The 22,549-nt window shown below is 32.8% G+C and overlaps 2 protein-coding genes across 2 annotated transcripts; both read right to left on the bottom strand.

Annotated features, from left to right (window-relative positions):
• Positions 1-1,290: 1,290 nt before the first annotated feature.
• LOC131944094 (mucin-1-like) lies at positions 1,291-3,425 on the bottom strand. Its single transcript, XM_059304601.1, has 2 exons — positions 3,401-3,425; positions 1,291-2,465 (listed from the first exon to the last, which is right to left on the bottom strand). Exons 1-2 carry the CDS (start codon positions 3,423-3,425, stop codon positions 1,291-1,293), a joined length of 1,200 nt encoding a protein of 399 aa, XP_059160584.1.
• Positions 3,426-7,053: 3,628 nt separating this feature from the next.
• LOC131944095 (uncharacterized) lies at positions 7,054-21,722 on the bottom strand. The gene is made up of 15 exons (XM_059304602.1): positions 20,537-21,722; positions 18,708-18,801; positions 17,895-17,943; positions 15,150-15,333; positions 13,471-13,601; positions 13,274-13,339; positions 12,475-12,579; positions 11,175-11,277; positions 9,979-10,121; positions 9,535-9,784; positions 8,809-8,978; positions 8,421-8,540; positions 8,187-8,316; positions 7,917-8,094; positions 7,054-7,649 (listed from the first exon to the last, which is right to left on the bottom strand). Exons 1-15 carry the CDS (start codon positions 21,720-21,722, stop codon positions 7,412-7,414), a joined length of 3,147 nt encoding a protein of 1,048 aa, XP_059160585.1. The 3' UTR covers positions 7,054-7,411.
• Positions 21,723-22,549: the final 827 nt, after the last annotated feature.

Raw genomic sequence — 22,549 nt, forward strand, 5'->3', positions numbered from 1 at the left:
TTTGGCTTGGCTTTTCATACTAGTTTACAGTTGTTCTAAAACTGATGAGATTTAATAACAGAGACCTAAAATTTCAGTTGACACGCTTGAACGTTTAATTAATTATAAACAAGCACCTGCTGATTAGGTGTCGCTAATTAGTACCGCTTTAAAAATATACTTTTGCATTTTAAACTAAGAAATATAGTTTAATGTTGATCCTCTTAATTAATAAATATTTAAAATCTATTATTTGAAAAAGTTCAATATTAACAACACATATTTAAGCTTCAACTTTATATAGCTCAAGCCGATAAAAAAGCCGATACTAGTAAGGCTTTGCAATTAACACGAACTAAAATTTTTGAAGTGAACTCTAACTTAAGCAATTAAAATTAGGCTATATATTTTCTTTACACTTTTTAAAAAGTGTATCACATAGTCTTGATTAAACATCAAAAATATAAAAATGTTGTAAATTAAAAGTTGTATTGATTAGTTTCATAGAATTTCTGCTTGATAAGATCTAACTAACTATAGATACATTTATAAATCGATGTCGACGATACGTTTAAGCCATTAGTTTAATTAAACAAGTTTACAAGTTAGTTGAATTAACGTCACACACAGCTTATGTTACATACTTACATTTGAGGAGTGTATGGGACTAATACATATTGGAGTATAATTCTCTGTACTCGTGAAATGTATTTTAATGATTAATATAAGCTTTAGACCAAAACATAAAACTCATCCCCTTCCACACTAACCCTTCCTCTTCCACACTGTATTAAAAGAGAAGACGACACCTGTGGGAAGACATATACAAGACTGTTTAAAGATGGCACAATGATTAAATACATTCTGCACTAGGTCTCATCATTTGCTTCCTCTGCACACAACATTATTAACAATTACACCATACTACATCCACTGCTACAGTTAAATCACTAAAGCTGAACTTCCTTATCCAGCAACTGTAACACAATTTCAATTAATCAGAACAAATTAAATAGACCTATACTGCCTTAGCCTGTATTTAAAAAAAAAATGGCTCTTTATAACTGGAGCAAACAGGAGCGAGAATTTTTGTTTCATTTTGTCAACGCTGTTGTTATTAATTATTTTTCTGTCCATTTCTCCACCTCCTATTTTGGAATAATAAGTCTTTCATATATATGTTTTTAATTTGAAAATACACAAAAAAAAACGTACAAACGCTATCGATTCCAGGGTACAGTAACTTTAAGGGGGATCAACAAAAATAATTACAAGGCAGGACGCCAAAGTTGTCTCCCTTCTTAAACCCCACTACATGTGAACATTTGTATTGGAGATTGGTGAGTTGTTGTATTGTTGTGACGGCTCTAGTGAAGCTACAACATTTGTGTTGGTAATTGGTGAGTTGTTGTATTGTTGTGACGGCTCTAGTGAAGCTACAACATTTGTGCTGGTGATTGGTGAGTTGTTGTATTGTTGTGACGGCTCTAGTGAAGCTACAACATTTGTGTTGGTGATTGGTGAGTTGTTGTATTGTTGTGACGGCTCTAGTGAAGCTACAACATTTGTGTTGGTAATTGGTGAGTTGTTGTATTGTTGTGACGGCTCTAGTGAAGCTACAACATTTGTGCTGGTGATTGGTGAGTTGTTGTATTGTTGTGACGGCTCTAGTGAAGCTACAACATTTGTGCTGGTGATTGGTGAGTTGTTGTATTGTTGTGACGGCTCTAGTGAAGCTACAACATTTGTGTTGGTAATTGGTGAGTTGTTGTATTGTTGTGACGGCTCTAGTGAAGCTACAACATTTGTGCTGGTGATTGGTGAGTTGTTGTATTGTTGTGACGGCTCTAGTGAAGCTACAACATTTGTGCTGGTGATTGGTGAGTTGTTGTATTGTTGTGACGGCTCTAGTGAAGCTACAACATTTGTGTTGGTGATTGGTGAGTTGTTGTATTGTTGTGACGGCTCTAGTGAAGCTACAACATTTGTGTTGGTAATTGGTGAGTTGTTGTATTGTTGTGACGGCTCTAGTGAAGCTACAACATTTGTGTTGGTAATTGGTGAGTTGTTGTATTGTTGTGGCGGCTCTAGTGAAGCTACAACATTTGTGCTGGTGATTGGTGTGTTGTTGTATTGTTGTGACGGCTCTAGTGAAGCTACAACATTTGTGTTGGTAATTGGTGAGTTGTTGTATTGTTGTGACGGCTCTAGTGAAGCTACAACATTTGTGTTGGTAATTGGTGTGTTGTTGTATTGTTGTGACGGCTCTAGTGAAGCTACAACATTTGTGTTGGTAATTGGTGAGTTGTTGTCTTGTTGTGACGGCTCTAGTGAAGCTACAACATTTGTGTTGGTGATTGGTGAGTTGTTGTATTGTTGTGGCGGCTCTAGTGAAGCTACAACATTTGTGTTTGTGATTGGTGGTTTGGTGGAGGAAATTTTGACTTCAGTCTGTCCTGAAATCTTTGATCCATAAAAGTGGGCACCTGATATGAAGGTACATAATTATTACGTTACAATAATCTATGATGATACTGTTGTAATTACTTTAATTTTAGTCATGTCGTGTTGAGTCAAACAAATTTTACATATCAACATATCTTTTGTTATAAATACCTACCATCTGATTTATATTAATAAATTAAAAACGTTTTATTAACATATAGAGTTGGTAATGAGAATGTGTTCTCATTCACCGTGAAAACCGACGTACTGATGTATTAGTATTTAATTGAAGTTTACAGGTAATTTACCGGTTTATGTTAAAAGAAAACATGAAAAATAATAAATTCACACTCAAGTAGTTAACAACGCCGACATTTGTTCTAGTGTTGAGCTAGTTGTGTCCTCCAATTGTAGCATCATTTCTTTAAATGTTTTGATGACATCGTCTTTCAACCAGATTTGGCATTCTGCAATGGTATGTGATTAGAGAAGTAATTAAGAATGTGTAACTGGTTTTCTGTTTAATATTATTAAATAAGATAGGTAACTTATTTGAAGCTTCGATCATAAAGTATGCATTAGCGAGAATGTAATCAATCATATTGTGTACATTACAAGTTAATGTAATTCTTATAATGAAAAACACTTCCGTGTTTGACTTACTTGATTTAATGAGATTAATATCGAGTTTATGACATCTTTGACTACAGATTGTCATTCCCTGTGCTAGTACACTAAATTAAAAATTACTCGGGTGTATCTTCTATAAATAGTTTTGTTGTATTCCACGATTTTGTCTGAGTGTTCTGGTAAATAAAAATTGTGGTATTTTTTACAATGTAAAACCTTACCATAGGAGAACGACACTATCGTTAATTACTTAAATAACAAAAAGAGAATTAGTAAATGCCATGTTCTGACATGAGCGCACACCACATATTTGCAACCATTGACATTACATAATTAGTAAAAATACGTGCACTATCCATAGCTATAGTCATTGTTTGTGAAGTTACTCTTATCACTAACGTTCTTATATTGTGTTAAAGACCCGTATAAGGACTACTAGCAACAAAGTCCGATGTAAATTATAATGTACCCGTTCAATTTATAGCCTGCTAAAACTTCTGAATTACCACTTCAAACCTGCAATAAACTCAAACATAAGTATAAACTTACCGTTGTTTGACAAGCGTGTTTGGGGAAAGAGTGAATGTGTAAGTGTGTGGGAGTGGGATTTTGGGTGGGGTGAGGGGCAAGAAATAAGTTGGAGTGGGTTTATTTTTTATTTTTAATAGACATAAAATATTCATTACGAATTTTAGCTTAGTTTAAAAAGGACTAAACCAATATTTATTCGTATTCCAGTCTCCATAAACTATAATTCTTAACCAAAAAAATAAATACTTTTAAACGTTGTTGTATGATATTTAAATTAAATTACAAAAAGAAACAAAGATTGACATTAAAGCAAACAAAGTCATGTTATCCTGAAGCTTATGTAATAACAAGATGACCGCCCAGCAAACAAGGTTAGTCTATAACCTATGGTGAATTGTTTTGGTTTATTTTACCCTAATATGATTGCTCTATCGTACAAGTCAATATCATCTGATGATCAATTGTATGTGTCTTCACATAAAAGGATATTGACTTACTTTCTACTACAGAACACAAAATATATTTTTACAATTTAAATCAGTGTTACGTCACTTAAGTATGAATGCGATATATTTTCCTATCATGTATGTTCAATAATAATTTCTTAAGTTTGTTACTACACAACTATATTGATAGCACACGCGTATCAACCCCTACTGTCAATGGGTTTGAATTATCAATCATCCCTCCTTATTTTTATATACTTATTCGCGTTAGTTAATGAAGTTACGCACTCTCCGTCTATAGCTGGAATGGTTGGGAAACTGTACTAGTCATTGTCTCTGTAGTGAACAAAAGAAGTGAAGGTATTGGTGAAAGTTGTAACCAGCTGCCTTTACTTTCCCGTAAGTCAGACCTTGGTGGACGCAGTGGGTGGACTCAGTGGGTGGGGTCAGTGGGTAGGGTCAGTGGGTGGACTCAGTGGGTGGGTTCAGTGGGTGGGGTCAGTGGGTGGACGCAGTGGGTGCACTCACGCAGTGGGTGGACTCAGTGGGTGGACTCAGTTGGTGACTCAGTGGGTGGACTCAGTGGGTGGACGCAGTTGGTGGACTTAGTGGGTGGACTCAGTGGGTGGACTCAGTGGGTGGACTCAGTGGGTGGACTCAGTGGGTGGAGTCAGTGGGTGGAGTCAGTGGGTGGACTCAGTGGGTGGACTCAGTGGGTGGACTCAGTGGGTGGGATCAGTGGGTGGACTCAGTGGGTGGACGCAGTTGGTGGACTTAGTGGGTGGACTCAGTGGGTGGACTCAGTGGGTGGACTCAGTGGGTGGACTCAGTGGGTGGAGTCAGTGGGTGGACTCAGTTGGTGGACTCAGTGGGTGGACTCAGTGGGTGGAGTCAGTGGGTGGACTCAGTTGGTGGACTCAGTGGGTGGACTCAGTGGGTGGAGTCAGTGGGTGGCGTCAGTGGGTGGACTCAGTGGGTGGACTCAGTGGGTGGACTCAGTGTGTGGACTCAGTGGGTGGACTCAGTGGTTGGACTCAGTGGGTGGACTCAGTGGGTGGCTCTGGTTTAGCTACGGCTTTAATTCAAATATATTATGCTTTATAGAGTTTATCTACATTAATATTCTGTTTAAATTTATGGAAAATAGATGAAAGTAATTCGACGCAATAAGTAATTGCAAACAGTTTAAAGTTTTATTAGCTTAGTAACAGTGATAGTAATGCATACAATACAATTTAATTTAACTGACAGAACAATTTAAAACTAGAATAGGTATAATGTTTTCTAAAATAAAATAAAAAATACATTTAAAATGTATCCAAAACAATATTAAAGAACACTGTATTACAAAATACGACAGAAATAAAATATAATTTATAAAGAAAATTCAAGCATCTGTAACAAGACCTAAATAACTTGTGTTTGAGTGTATAACATCATGTTACAGTGCTTGCTCTGTTTATCAGGTAATAATACATAGTGAAAATAACATTATTATATAAGATTATTGATTATAGTTGACTTACATACATACAAAAATAGATACATTATGTTGTTTCATATATTAGTTTATTCATAAGTAAGCATAAACTGTATATAAAGTACATAATAATATAAAAGATATTCATATTAAAAAAACGAAGTCACAATTTCTTAACTGACGGTCTGTTGTGCAGCTTACCAACAATAATATTCAGCAGGAAATTACCGAAATAGAAGAAAATAATAAGTCCTTATAAATAATTGCAAACAAAAATTAAAGTTTAATAAATGTATTTCTATTCATTCATGTTAAGACACTTAATTGTAATATAAAATGCTTAGTAACAGTGAACACATTTTAATTTAACTGACATAATGACTCTAAATATGATTAAAACAATACAATTTTTAAAATCTATCAAAAATAACATTAACAAGCTAAGTATAACCAAAACGGCTGAAATAATATATTTTATAATGCAGATTCAAGGATCTATAGCAAGAACTGAACAACATGTGTTTTAATGTATAACATCATGCTATTGTACTTGCTCTCTTCAACCATGTAATAATACATATTCGAATACAGAATAGTTCTATAAAACTATTTTCTATAATCTTGACTATATTTGATTTACATTGTTGCAAACAAGATTGATTGCTTAAGTATTAAATTAATTCATACATTACTTTATTCATAAGTAAGCATAAAGTGCATTAAAAAGTACATAACCATATTTTTGTAACAGATATGAAGTTATCCTTTCGTAATTGACAGACCTTTATTCTTGAATAACTCTGGATTTCGGGGTCATCCATAAATGACGTCACGTTTGACGATTTTTATCGTTCCCCTTCCCTTCTCACTGTCACACATCTTCACAAAACGCCACACCCTACATTCAAAAAGACGTCACACGTTAGACAGCATGTTATTGTGACCGTGTGGCAGTTTCTGTGACATTGGCATACAAAATAATGAAGTGGTCAGCACTATGCCTGTTCACCATTACTTCTTCAATGATGAGTCACGTGCCCATCACAATTTGCAGAAATCAGCAACGTCTTACTGAATCAACTCAGAGTTCGGAAATCTTAAAATTTCATTTAGGCTCAGCTATCAGAAAATGTCGTTCCATAAATTGGCAAATGGTAGCAACCTTAACGTTTTTATAAAAAACATTAATCTAAATATATATATATATATATATATATATATATATATATATATATATATACATATATATATATATATATATATATATATATATATATATATATATATATATAGAGAGAGAGAGAGAGAGAGAGAGAGAGAGAGAGAGAGAGAGAGATATTTTTTTTTTTTTTTTTTTTTTTTTATTTATTTATATATATATATATATTTCTAAATTCAAAATCGTATACTTAGAGAGTAAAATTTATATTCTGCGATTGAAATCTTAGCTTTTGAACATTCATATTTTGTGCAATCAAAATAGCTAATGTATATTTTATTAGGATTAAAGAAATACAGCGGGTGAAAGCTAGCTTTCAATATGTAGTTATTGTTTTGATTTTGATTTTAATGTATAAATTTGCAGAAGTTCTGCTTTATTTACAAATATAGTTGCAAAATGTGGCTAAACTAGTTTCATAAACTAGGTTAATAAAGATATATTCTCACAGTAGACATATCCCAAAAATGTATACCTATTGTTTTTCATTGTAAATTGCTAATTTTAATTTGAAAAACACATTTGCATTTAAAAGTTTTACTTGTTTACGGATTAACTTAATATTTATTCTACATATTTTTGACATTTTCATATCCTCGAACAGCACAAGTTTATATCCAAAAAAGATGGCTAATAATTTTTTGTAGTAACAAGCACATATTGAACAATTATAGTAAACATTTATGAACTGCCTGTTATAAACGGGTCTTCTCTCAATAAATCTTCTGCTGATGGCCTTTGTTCTGCCTCAGGTGTAAATGTCTTTTCTAAAAAATCTCTCAGGTTTTTTGACGCTGTGATTGACAGCTCATACTTTGGTCTCTGCAGCATAGCGATTTTAAAAAGTACATTGGCTGATGCCGTTGTTGAGTTTGGTGGTGATCCAGTTATCATCTCTACAACTGTACTTCCCACACTCCTAGACGAATTTAAAATAAGGTATTATATACATTACACAAATGGAATATTGGAAAAAACAGCTGTGCACATTGAAATTAATTTGTTTTGATTCAATGTCTGTTTAGCTTAAGATGACAAAAATAATAATTGCTGGTAACATTAGTAATATAAATAATAAATTTTGATGTTATTAACACAAGAAATGCATTATAGAATTTAGAATAGTTTTTGGTTTGATTCTAAAACATTTTGTTATTTAAGTATTATTTAAACAAAACATTCTCACCAAATGTCCAAGCTACAACAATGTTTAAATATTCTCCCATCAGGGCAGTTAATCATCTCAGGAGCCATATATCGAGTTGTGCCCCTTTCTGCTTCAACACCCTCCTCGTTATAGATTGTTGACAGGCCAAAGTCAGTAAGTTTAATACTTGATTCGTCCAACATTAGAATGTTAGTACCTGTTAAAAATTTAAATAATTATCTTAAAAATAGGTATGTTCGCTATTTATAATAGTTACACTATTTAAAAAAGTAAATTATTTTGTAATACCTTTGATGTCCAAATGCAAGATGTTGTTTTCATGTAGGTACTTCACGCCTTCCAGAATTTGAATTGTAAACTGTCTGGTCAAACCTTCATTGAGTCTTGTGTGTTGTTTGATGAATGTGGAGAGGGTGCCCTGGAGATAAAACACAAACAGTGTCAGCGAAACTCAAATGATATTTTAATATAGTTTTAATTTTCTTACAGGAGTGTCAAATGATTAAAAAAATATCGTTTTACCATTTTTATGTACTCCAGAAATAAGATTATATCATTTTCTTTCCTTTGATACCCATGAAACTGGACGATATTTTTGTGTTTCAGTTTAATTAAAATTGAAGCCTCTGATTGTAAGCTCTCCTATTAAAAATAAACAGAATATGTTTACATTTGTAAATATTCACGTGCACGCGATCAGATATATACACGAACAAGACATGGTGTATGTCAGAGAAGTGGTTAAAAGTACGTTAGTACAATGACTAATTGTCAATTTAAAATGTAAAATTAGAGGATTGACCGTTTAATGATATGCTACATGTTTACAAGTAACATAACTTCTTTATCATTTTGAAATTTAGCGTAACAAATTTCTACTGCATGTCATCATATGATCGCCCTTACGTACCATCCACTTCTTTTGGTTCTTCGCGTCTGCGTGTGTTTTTTTTGCAACAAATTTTTCATCTTCTGGTTGATCAACATCAACAACAAGATGGACGCTACCAAAACCTCCTTGACCTAACGACATTGGTTTAACGTCAAATTTCTTGGGGAACTCATCAGACAGCACAACATCTACAGATATTAAAATAAAATTTCTATAAAAAATAAACCCCGGACACTCAAAAAGTAATAAATATTTATTATATTATTATAAGATGATGTTAATTCAAATTATTAATACGAGCCGACCCGCGGCGTAAAGGCCGCTATTTAGTTGTTTTATTTCTACTTTTCAGTAATTCATAATTTGTGAATTCGACAGTACCAATGCTGCCACTGAAAATATTTGCTTTAAAACACTAACCTCCCCCCCCCTTTCCCCAACACCTACCCTATACCCCCACTCCCTCCCCTCCCCGCGAAAGCAGACTCCTCTTAGTTACCTCCTCTAAGTTTAAAATCGTTTCAAACTAAATTATCTGCCCCTTATAGCCGTTACTAAACCCAGCTCCACGAATGTAAACATTTAGAGTGAACCACAGCTCACCAGACCATGTATGGGTGGGGTGGTACTGATAGAGTGGAAGAGAGGGGACTGCAAGGCGCGCTTGCAGCTTGTTTTCTAACGTCTCCCAGAAGATAATTATATATATAGATACTAGCTAAAACATCTATTATAATTTTTAACCTGTTTTAGATGGCAATATCCCTGTTGTACGTCCAGCTCTCCAAAGTATCGAATGTACGTTAGCAGAAAGATCCCCATCATGTCTGTTCATTAAAACTAGTAACATGTCATTTAATTCTTCGTCTGTAATGATTTTCTCACTTCCCTCTTTATTTCTACTCAGTTCTCTCAAACATTGTGTCGTAAATATTTGTTCATCAGGATCCTCATTTTTTAGTATTTCTTTTAGATGTGGATACAGTGGAAGCATCTGAACAGATTTAAATGTCATGAAAATCATAAGGTAAACGATGCAATTAATGTACTCTCCTATTTAAACTAACGCAAGTTGATCGGTATTTTTAATTTAAACAAGCAATATGTTAGAAAAACAAATATGACAAACATTAAAATGTCTAACTAAATGAGCCTTAGCTAAAAGTAGATTTAAACAATCACGATTACCTCATTCAACTCGTCGTCATTTTGTTCAAAGATTTTAGCCAGCCCTTGAAGCACCTCAGATCGTGAATATCCCTCTAGCTCCTCTTCTTCATTATTTGTAACATAGTGCATTAAAGTTTCTTTCAGAGAACGTTTTGACTTTCCTCTTTTAACATTCAATGCACATTTTACGAAAAGCAGTACTTTTAAAGATAACATTTCTGACGGAAGAGATAAGTATGTTAAAGTTAGTATTAAGAAAGCTCTGGAATGATATGTATAGATTATTTGATATTAATTAAAACGCCGATATGATGTACACTATTGAGTAATAACAAATATTTCCTTAACTAAATAATAGTTCATACATTTGTCATGCTCATCCATTCGTTACCAGTGGGACATCGCCAATAAAAGCTAGCTCTTAGTTTGCTTTTTACACTTAACATGGAGATCAAGTCTCATTGTCAACGCAGTGTGACATAGGCCTACTATTTTACATATTTGGAGCTTAATTACTTTTTAATATTAAACATATAATAAAATAAAAGATCAAAATCTCTTACACCATTTCTATTAAGATATAACTGCGATTAGTAATGCAAATAAAATTGCATTAAACAGTCATTAAAAAAATTAAGATCATGTAACCATACACACTCTACATTGTTTCAATTATTAAAATATGATACCATTTGGAAATTAGAGTACTTTTTGTCAATATTAATTTTCTTCTCGGGTTTTACTTGTTTACTTCTTTTCATAGTTAATTTAATTCATTTTTTCACACGTGATGATTAATTGTTCATTTCAAAAATGGTAATACTCTCCTATTTAAACTAACGCAAGTTGATCGGTATTTTTAATTTAAACATTTTATTGACTTTTACAATGACATAGAGTATTGTTTATTTCCTAAATTAGAAAGTTTTATCTATGGAAAATTATTGTGTTTGATCAGGCACAACTTCCTGTTAAAGTCAAAAAAAATAATTTATACAAATATGTTTATTTTTAACTGTAAATATTATTTATTTTCAACGTTTGTGTAACTTTGATGATAATAAGAATATAAACTGTAAGTCAGATATTATTACTAAAATTATCACAATCCTATGTTTTTAACATTATCTGTAATAGTTAAGCTAATTCATGTAATGACATTTAGTAAAATAGTTAGTATTTAACATGTTACACAAAACAGTTTAAGTCATTACTTATTGCCTCCGTATCTGTGGTAGAATCGTCTTCTATTAGTACCAGTAAAAGTGTTGCAATCATAGATGTGTCTTTTTCTTTAAACTCCATGTTTTTAATAACCTAGTGAACATTACCATACATTAGATTTTATAAAGGTAGGTTAATTTGAAATGATAAACGTAGTCTATTCTGGCATTTTAAAAAAATATGCAGCACTTTCAAATGTAATGCGGAGTTAGAAATTATGCAACAATTAGTAAGAAAAATGACCCAAAAGATACACTGGCTGGTTGAAAGTTTGAAGTGGCGTGCACTTGTTTAGTTTCTGTAGCAAAATAATATGCGTGGAAAGAGCTCTATACTCAGGTATCTTAACTTTCTCTAACCTGAATCAGGTACAAATCAGAGATCTGGCTGGCCTAACGAACGTCCTGCAAGCTAGCAGAAAAAAAACAAATTAAAAGGTTGAGAAAACACCTTATGTATTGACTCCGTGTGCTCAGCTGGTCGTTGGGAATCTCTAGGTGCCATCCGTGCCCTACTGTTGGACCCAGGATTGAGTCAACGATTATACTAGTCCACCGTATCACACGTCTTTGTCGCTAAACATAACAAAAAACGTAGGCGTCACAATGCTCAAGTTAATGGCCGGAGTTTTTAAGGTCATTCTACAGCCAGGACTCTAGCGAACGCGCCTGGTCAATTTAGTCAACGATTATAGTAGTCCACAGTATCATTAGTGTACGGCACTAGTTATATAAATCATAGACGTCATAGTAGATCTACTCACGGCGTTGGCCGGGGTTTCGTGACGTGAAGTCAAACAAACAACGGACACAGGTGATAAAATTACCACTGGGAAACGCTGGGCGCTAATTAGCATTTTGCCGTTGCGAAGCCCCTCCAAATTAAAGGGGTTTCTTTTAGTGCAGAAAACAGAATAAAGATAGTTTTATCAACTTGTCAAACTTCCATGACAATGTGATGAAAAGTGTGGAAATTCATAAGATAAGAACCACACAGACATACAAAAATTAGCTTTCATTTTTATATGTATAGAAAAATAATTGTTGCTTAAATTAGGTATTTAAGCTTTTGCTTATATATTTCCCCATTTGTTTGAGGCTGCAGTTGTTTGCAAATATAGTCAAACTTTAATTACTTAACCATATACTTGTGATATATGCCAACCATTGTTGTAATCCTATATTCTGTATTTTAGACTGTTCAATTTCCTTCACTTTATAAACAATAAGATTTTAAAAAATGCAATTCACTTAAAGTTATACAATTAAAGAACAATGAGCACACACTTACATCGTATGTTTTGTTTACTGAGAAAAACATATTCGCTCCCTTTCTTCTGGCAATGTTATGTAAAATGATAACAACTTCACTGATGATCCATTTAGATTGGGAGTTCTGTAAAACATTGACATTCATTTAATTATTTGCAATCACGGCCAATGGTTTGAAGAGATGTTAATGCATATCAAGTCAGCAGATATTGATTTAGTTATGTGACAATAGAAATCAATTTTAACACCAAATTGTTGTCGGAGAAATAAGCGAAGAGGACAGTATAATGTTGGGCATCAAAATTACGTTATCAGAAAAAGTATAATAATTATTCAAAGAAATGATTGGCTAACAAATATTGAATGCAATTTTGGAAAAAGACAAAGAAATTTTATATTCCTATTGAATATAAAATATAAAGAAGCCCATGATACAGCAAGACACAAACATAGTAAATATATGACTGCTCTCTCTTTAGTTAATTTAGGTTTTGAAAACAACTAGTTACACAAGAATATAAAGAGTTGTCTTAAAGTAAATCTGTGCTTTGATCTCGACAAATAAATAACATATGTACTTAAGGCAATTTTTATATAACAGACGTAAATTAATGAATAACCATTTATTTGAAAATATAAAGTAATAAAAAAAGGATTTATGTAATTAATTTTTATTGTAAAATTTAGGTCTTTGTCTTATTTTCATTTATATGTAAAATCAAAACAATTTAATAAAAGTAATTAAGTATGTTATGAATAAAAATAAAAGAAAATTACTAAGTGCATAATAGAAAAAATGAAATCTTTAAATTCTATACCTGCACGTTTGTATGAGAGATGAGGAAATCTGTAAATGTCTCTACAGCGTCCATCTCGGCCAAAATCTACAATAACATATTGAATAATTTTCTAACTAACAACTTTCTTTTTTGTTTTGCCCAAATTTCTTTTTTTAACTGTGTAACACTAATTATCTATTTAATATAAATAAAAAACCTGACCGTGCAATAATTACCAAAGCAAACTCAGTACTAGCATGACTACCACGTATCCATAGACTCAGCATATCCCGAATTAAAGTCAACGTAAAACCTGGAGCTGTTGTATCAAGAAGTTTTTCATCTTTTAAACATCTCGATGTTATATCTGTAATGATAATGTATCAAGAAGGTGCTTCATTATTTTAATTTTATTAGTTTCTAGTCTGATTTTGATAGTTTAAACATTGATCTAAAACTATTTATTAAGTTATAATCTATAAATTCGAATTTTGCTTTTTGGTGGAGTGTTCGCCGCTGCCGGATGTATTAGTGTGTTGTTTGAGGCTTTAATGTTTGAAATATATTTTTGAAAAAGACAAAATGTGTGAAATCTTGGAAGGGATGATATTTATTTTGTATAGATATGTGAGAATTGGAAAGAACGGGAGAATAATAATGTGTCCGGAGATTCAAATTACCAGTCTATTAATTACTCCTACCAATTTCAAGTCTTCTACCCGTATTTATCCCCCTTCCTCACCTCAAGTTTATCGCCCCCGAACGTAACCTCTACCAAACAGATGCAATGGGAAATACACCCCCCCCCCCCCCCCACTCAATCACCAACCATAATAAAAGATATAAGGTAATAATAGGCATAAGTACCCATATAGGCAAAGGGTAAATAATGGACATTAACAGGGCTACAAGAATTTGTAAGGGATATGAATGAAGTTGGGGAAAATGAAATAGGATGAGGAAATAAATAGGGGAATCAATATTGCTAAGATTATGGAAAATGAATTTGGATATGGATAACAATAGAGAAGCGGATGAGTTTAAGATAAGAATAACTATAAGTATAAGTACAAGTTTAGGGATAGCTAAATGTGAAGGTAAAGGATAGGAATAGCAATAGGGAAAGAAAATGGGATAGGGATAGAGATATGTCTTGCAAAGGGATATGATAGCAATAGCAATAGGGATAATCATAAGTATTATTATCGGGATGGAGATTTAAATAGGGATACTTTTCTGTTCATAATTATGTTTGAGTTTCGGTTTCTGGTTGTGGTTAAGGCTACGACAAATGTGCTGCGGACAATTTGGCCCACGACAAAATTATTCACGACATATTGGTTCCAGTCAAATATGTCATATGGCTACTTTTATATGACTAAATGAAAAACTTCTTTATGATCTAACAAAACGAACATTCATAAATAAATGGAACTCCTAACTGCAAATGCGACTAATTTTAAAATTTTGGGAATGTTTTATTAAACCAGAGAATAAATGATGCTTAAAAGCGAGCACAGATACTAGGGCTAGGGTTAGAGAATTTCTGTCTAGACGGGAACCATTTTGACACGGGACATTTTGTCGTGAGCCTAATAGACGAGATTCATTTGTTGCTGGCACCAATAACAGATTAATTTTCTTTTAACAAATTCAAATAAACCAGAATCTGTCTAGTGCATTATGTTTTCAACACAATATTTCGTCTGCTACATAGTCAGTGACTTAACATACGAGTAGCAACACAGTCAGTGACTTAACATACGAGTAGCAACATGATCGTACCCTTAATAGGTGCGTTGTGAGGGTCCATAAAATACAGCTCTTCAATTTAACAGTCATGGTACAAACAACTAGAACGACTTTATATGTGAGCTAAACCATAATTAGACTGCAAGCTGTAAAACTAAATTACCTAAATAGTTAAAATCCAAGAGTAATGTGAAAAACTTTAGTACATCTTCCTCATTTAGAGCAAAGTAAATTCTCTTCAAACACCTCTGACAAATGAAGAAATGTGAAGCGTCAAAGACTCTCATGTTAGAAAACTCTAACATAACATCAGAAGCAAACTCCTTTAATTCATCAAAGCTTGGTGTCTGGAAGTTAAAAAAAATAGTGTTTTAAAATAAATTCATTTAAATTATTTTTAACATCATTTACAATACACTGCTAAATTGTGTTTTGTGTATTTCATTTATTTAAAAAAATATCATAAAAAACGTTTTAATAACAGGTTTTTATATACTAATGCACTAAAAAGTAGAAAATAAATTATAGACTACTATTTAAATAACTATAAAGAAAAGCGTGGGTCACTTTAGTATCTACCGGATACCTTCACTAATGTTTAGGAAGAGACCCACGCTTTACTTGATAGTTATTTAAATAACTATCGTATCGGTCAGTTAGGGGTGTCCGAATTTTCATTCCGGCGTTTCGATCTAGACTGCGACAGAGGAAGTAAGTTAAATATAAGCTTGTAAAAAAACTAATAAAAAACGGTTTAATAAAAAGCTTTTATGTAATAATACACTAAAAAGTAGAAAATAAATGATAGACTACTAATTAAATAACTAAAAAGAAAAGCGTGGGTCACTTTAGTATCTATGGGATGCCTTTACTAATGTAATAATGCACTAAAAAGTAGAAAATAAATTATAGACTACTATAGTAGTCTATAATTTATTTTCTACTTTTTAGTGCATTATTACATAAAAGCTTGTTATTAAAACGTTTTTTATGAATTTTTTTTCAGTACTTTACATGTTTTATTTACAACGAGCCGGCCCGCGGCATATCATACGCCGCTATTTAGTTGTTTTTTTTTCTACTTTTCAGTAATTCATAATTTGTGAATTCGACAGTACCAACGCTGCCACTGAAAATATTTGCTTTAAAATACTATCAGTTGGTCGTTAAGGACGATAACCTCCCCCTCCGTTAAAGTAAACTCCACTTAGTTACCCCCACCCTACGTTTAAAATCGTTTCAAACTAAATTATCTGCCCCTAATAGTCGTCACTTGTAAACATTTAGAGTGAACGCAGCTCATCAGACCATGTATGGGTGAGGTGGTAGGGAGCGCGCTTACAGCTTGTTTTCTAGCGACTCCCAGAAGAGAATTATATATATAGATAGAGTTACATGGCTAAAAACCATTGCGCGCCCACTAAACGTGATGGCGCAGCTATTGAACATGATGACGCGTGTGGTGTGGTTGGATAGACATGCCTACTAATTCGGTCCAAATTTTAATTAATTCATACAAAATTAATTAGGCATCCAATTAAGTCAAATTTAATTTCAGATTGCATTTTCTTCATGTCTTGACCCACGTGCCAATTGTGAATCGTATTGGTCAGTTATAAGTGTCTGAATTTTAACTTCGGCGTTTCGATCTAGACTGACGACAGAGGAAGTGAGTTAAATAAAAGCTTGTAAAAAAATTAATAAAAACGTTCTAATAACAAGCTTTTATGTACTAATGCACTAAAATTTACTTTCTACGTTTTAGTGTATTAGTACATAAAAGCTTGTTATTAAAACGTTTTTATGGATTTTTTTAGTAATTTACATTTTTTTATTTACAATAGAGTTTCATGGCTAAAAACCATTGCGCGCCTATCGAACGTGAGGGCGCAGCTTTTTCGCCGTGATGACGCGTTTGGATAGACATGCCTACTAATTCGGTCCAAATATTAATTAATTCATAAAAAATTAATTAGGCATACAATTAAGTCAAATTTAATTTCATATTGCATTGTCTTCATGTCTTGACCCACGTGCCAAGTTTGAACCGTATCGGTCAAGTAGAATTGTCCGAATTTTCGCTCCGTCGTTTCGATCTAGACAGACAGAGGAAGTTAAATAAAAGCTTGCAAAAATAAATGCATACGCTAGTACACAGATTAGATATAATTGCTATCTAAAAGTGCAGGACAAACCTACATTAACCTTGTGGAAGAACTGGACTAAACTGAGGCTATCACACACGCTCTCACACAGGCTCTCACACACCTTATATACCTTTACAGAAAACAAGTACAAACCGAACTGTCACACCTAACAGCACTAGGATTGAACAGGGACGAACAGGACAGGGCACAAAGTATAGAAAACATTCAACCACATTCATCCCCCTTCACTCATTCACTATATATAAACCTCTGATTAGAACTGTGTTAGAACAATGATTAAAATGATCAAAATGTTTACTAAGTAGTAAATTACATTATTTTTTAGGGCAAACACCAATTGCCTTTCGTGCATCTCTACCATTCGGGCATTTGTCGGGCAAAAGTGGGCAAAACATCGAATACCCTAGTCAAGATTCAACTTTTTCTTTGCGATGGCATGAGTGATGTAAAGTACACAAGTCACAGGCTTACATTTTTATGTCATCGCTCAGATACAAATGTACAGCTATGAACTGAGGCCTAGTAAACAATCCTGGTCGACGTTGGGTAGTAAAGTAAACTAGGGTCCTTTATTTATATTTTTTCAATAGCGATTTAAATATATATATATATATATATATATATATATATATATATATATATATATATATATATATATATATATATATATATATATATATATATATATATATATATATATAGTGTGTTTATGTGTTATACAAACAATAAAAACTTCCTACCTGATTGTTGTGAGAGAGACGAACAGTCTTTACATAGCAATCAATGGATCTGTTTTTATACAATATATTTATACACCGTATTTGCAATAATATTCTGGATGTATTTGTGTATATTTATAGAAAATCGGCATGATAAGAAGTAATAAAAGTATTTAGAACATTATTATTTTACGATCCTAATGTTTAGAGTAACCTCGACCATCATTATCCTGATCGGGTTTCGAGTCAATTAGTTATCTAGAATAAAGTAATATCCTACTCTAGCTTTTGGACAAATGGAGGAGTGGGTTTGATAAGAGGTTTACTATCAAAGGGTAATGTCTTGAGAAAAATACTCAGAAAGTAATCTTTAGGGCTTATGTCCTGCACCCAAATTAAAAAGGTTTTTGCAGACATAATGACAATTAATTAGTCGAATGAAAGGGGTAATCTAGGGTAATCTAGAGATATTTGATAACCAACCTAACAGTAGATTAACGAGTTTATTTGTGTAACAGATTCTATGTTTTATGAATATAAATAAATATCTAGGAGATAGACAAGATTACAATAACATATATCGTTTGTCAGCACCGTGCGTTAGAGCTCTCTTGTAGTTGGGTTGATATCAGGGTTAGATTTGATGTATTGAAATATATGTAGGCCTAAAGTCGTATTTAAAGCGACGTTTTTAATTATACAATTATCTGTATGCATCATATTTAATGTTAGTGACTGTTACTGTTTTTTGTTTAAACATAAACTATCAATTAAATATTCCTTTGCTGTCGTGAATATCTAGACATGTTTTTGTTAACTAAACAAATTACATACTTCTTAAATTTGTTGAAATCTGAGTTGCTTTGTTCACTGACGGCAGCTTCACTCGGTTCTGTATTGGTGTCCTGTCGTACATCTTGTTTTAATGCTGGGTGTTTGGTACAAAAAATGACTAATTAATATATTGATATCAAAAGTACATTTAATTTTGAAATTATTATTCTATTCTGGATATTTAGATACATTAATGTACACATTTTGCTATTTTGAAATAAATGCATTTGCGTTTACACTTAGGTTTTCGACAGTGTTATGATACATTATAGCTGTTATTTGAGTAAATGGGCAGTCGATAAATGACATCAATATATGCATATGGATAAAATATAGATATGGATTGATTTAGGGCTAGTTATTGGTATATGATTATAGTTTACGTTTATGTTAAACGTAGGAGATGGGGGCATAGGTAGTGGTAGGTAAAAGTTTGAGAAAGCGATGCGAATAGGGGTAAAGTAAATGAAAGGAAAATATAAGGTTATGTATAGAGATAGTTGTTTGTGGAAAATAATGGGTAGAAGGTTATGTTTAAAGTATAGGGATAGAGATTAACGTTTAGTGATAAGAAGAAATCAACTATTTTTAAGGATAGTGTAGAGGTAGATTTAAGAATAATTACTAAAATAATGTTTTTTTTGTAACAATGAGTTTCTTGCACTTTGGGATTCTTTGTCTATTTTTATTTAGAAAATAGAGAGTGTAATTGGGAAGCAGAAGACGTTACTAAGTGGATCAATATGACTAAGCAGACCAAACTCCTCAATAGGCTGCAGAGCCTTATGTATTGTTAGATCAGTTTTCGAAGTGCAAAAGAGGAAATATTAAACGCGGCTCGTTCTTACTTGGTGCTTAACTAGTCATTGAGCAGGCGAACGAAGATGAATGTGTTGCGTTTATCTAAAATTCAATGATTAAGATAACAATCTTTTTCATATTTTATGATAGTTTTAAGGTCGGACATTCTAAAATTTAAGTTGTGTTCTGTTATCATATAATAGCTGGAGCCTATTTCAAATGTTATTTAAACTAATCTAAAAATATATCCGCTATCCGTAAAGTGTAACCACCGCTCATGTTTCTTATTAATTTTCAAAAGTTGTGTTAAGCAAAGTGTGCATAGTTCTCTTTACCTCTGTTATAGTAATGTCGCCCTTAACTGACAAACTTTTAAACAGCCTCACTCTAGTGATGTTTAGGTATTAACACATATTGGATCGCTATTTGGCTTTTAACAGAGGGCAAATAATTATGAAACACGACTGATGTGTTCTGCTATTAGTTCACACTACAATTCCTGTCGATTTTTTTATGTGTACATTTTACGCACAGCATCACACTTTTGGAATCAACATCTAAAATGTTTTACTGATCAAGACGTTTGAAATTAAAGATTTTAAATTGCATAAATTAGGTTTTTATTGAACAATTATTCTTATTTTCGAAAGCAACCATAAGCTTTACCGATCGACTATGCCGACCCCCTTGCAAGGTTGTTTTAGAAGAATTTTTTTAATGTATTTCTTTTGTAACAATTTTATGGTTGCTAAAGCCTCACGGACATTAATAAAATAAAAACTAATTCCAAAAGTTTGTTGCATAGAGAAACGTGGCTGAAACTGCCAGAAGGCAAATTTAGCATGCTAATTTGCAAAATAATAAACTACAAACATATATATATATATATATATATATATATATATATATATATATATATATATATATATATGTAGCTTATGTATAAATTAATAAATACATTAATGAACATAAAAAAATTTCCGATCTTTACCTGACGACAAATAGACATTTAAAATAAAATCGCTTACCTCGTGAAAGATGGAAAAAAAAAAATTTTGTTTGCAATGTTGTCTCAGGCTCATTACAGTTTTCATCGACAAAAGAAGATATTGTTTCAAGTATTCTCAAGTATTTCCTTTCAAAAGCGTGAAATAATATGTGTAGTAAATATACAGTGAAGCACAGTTTTTTAGTAGCACTGAGATATTGCCGATTGAAGTTAGTAAAATCCATATCGTTATATTGGTCAATGACTTGTGATAACAAAACATGTTTGAGTAATAAATATACTATTTTGTCATGTGAATTGTCTGATGCAAGCATTAAAGCATCCCGTCCATCTTTATCCACACGATTAATATCAGCTCCGCCGTTGATAAGTAATTCTACTACTTTTTCATGCCCATTTTGTAAAGCAAGCATTAAAGCATCCCATCCATCTGCTTGAAGTAGTTTAATATCAGCCCCGCCGTTAATAAGTAACTCTACTACTTTGTCATGTCCATTTCCTGATGCTAACATTAAAGCACCCCTTCCATCTTTATCCACACGATTAATATCAGCTCCGCCGTTGATAAGTAGCTCTACTACTTTGTCATGTCTATTGTGTGAAGCAAGCATTAAAGCATCCCATCCATGATTATTTACATGATTTATATCAGCTCCGCCGTTGATAAGTAACTCTACTACTTTGTTATGTCCATTTTTTGATGCAGTCATTAACGCATCCCATCCATCATTATCCACATGATTAATATCAGCTCCGCCATTGATAAGCAACTCTACTATTTTGTCAAGTCCACTACCTGATGCAAACATCAAAGCATCCCATCCATCTTTATGCACATGGTTTACATCAGCTCCGTATTTGATCAACACGTCCGCAATATTAGCATATCCATAACGCAATGCAAGAATTAAAGCATTGTATCCTCTTATACTCACAGTTTTAATATCAGCTCCGCCGTTGATAAGTAACTCTACTATTTTCTCATGTCCATTTTCTGATGCAAACATTAAAGCATCACATCCATCTTTTTGCACATGATTAATATCAGCTCCGCCGTTGATAATTAACTCTACTACTTTGTCATGTCCATTTTGTGAAGCAAGCATTAAAGCATCACATCCATCTTTATCCGCACAAGTAATATCAGCTCCGCCGTTGATAAGCAACTCTACTATTTTGTCATGTCCATTTGCGGATGCAACCATTAAAGCATTCCATCCATATATATTTACATGATAAATATTAGCTTCGCCGTTGATAAGCAACTCTACTATTTTCTCATGTCCATTTTTTGATGCAATCAGTAAAGCATCCCATCCATCTTTATCTACATGATCAATATCAGCTCCGCCGTTAATAAGTAACTCTACAATTTTGTCATGTCCGTTCTCTGATGCTAACATTAAAGCATCCCATCCATCTGCTTCAACACGTTTAATATCAGCTCCGCCGTTGATAAGTAACTCTACTACTTTGTCATGCCCTTTTCGTGATGCTAATATTAAATCATCCCATCCATCTGCTTCAACACTTTTTATACAAGCTCCGGCGTTGTTAATTAACTTAGACATTTTGTCATCTCAATAGCATTAAAACATACCAACCATCTTTATTCACATGATTAATACCGGTTCGGCAATTGAAAAGAAATCGTTCATGTTGCTAGCGAGTATGAGAATATAATAATATTTTTTATTGCCCCTACCTTTATCCAATCACATTTACTTACTAATTGTCTTTAATAACATTGTAGTTTCATACTAGCACCAGCTTTTTATCAATTTTTTTTTATATCTCTAGATACTACTTCCTTTGATACATATATGCATGCAATCCTTTTTTTATTCAAGTCTTTTAATTTAAGAAATGAAGAAATGTGTTAGCATAGCTTGTCGTGGCATTTGAATTCATTTATTGTTGGACGCTGTACGCACATTTAATGTTTTGTGTTGAAAAGGAAGCCTTTTATGTGCACTTTCTCCTGTTTCATTAATGTAAAGCTGTTTTCCACAATTTGTCGGTTTGGGTAAGA

Source organism: Physella acuta, unplaced genomic scaffold (assembly GCF_028476545.2).
Source record: "Physella acuta isolate Inbredline_101_S28 unplaced genomic scaffold, ASM2847654v3 ptg000481l, whole genome shotgun sequence".
Taxonomy (NCBI): domain Eukaryota; kingdom Metazoa; phylum Mollusca; class Gastropoda; family Physidae; genus Physella; species Physella acuta.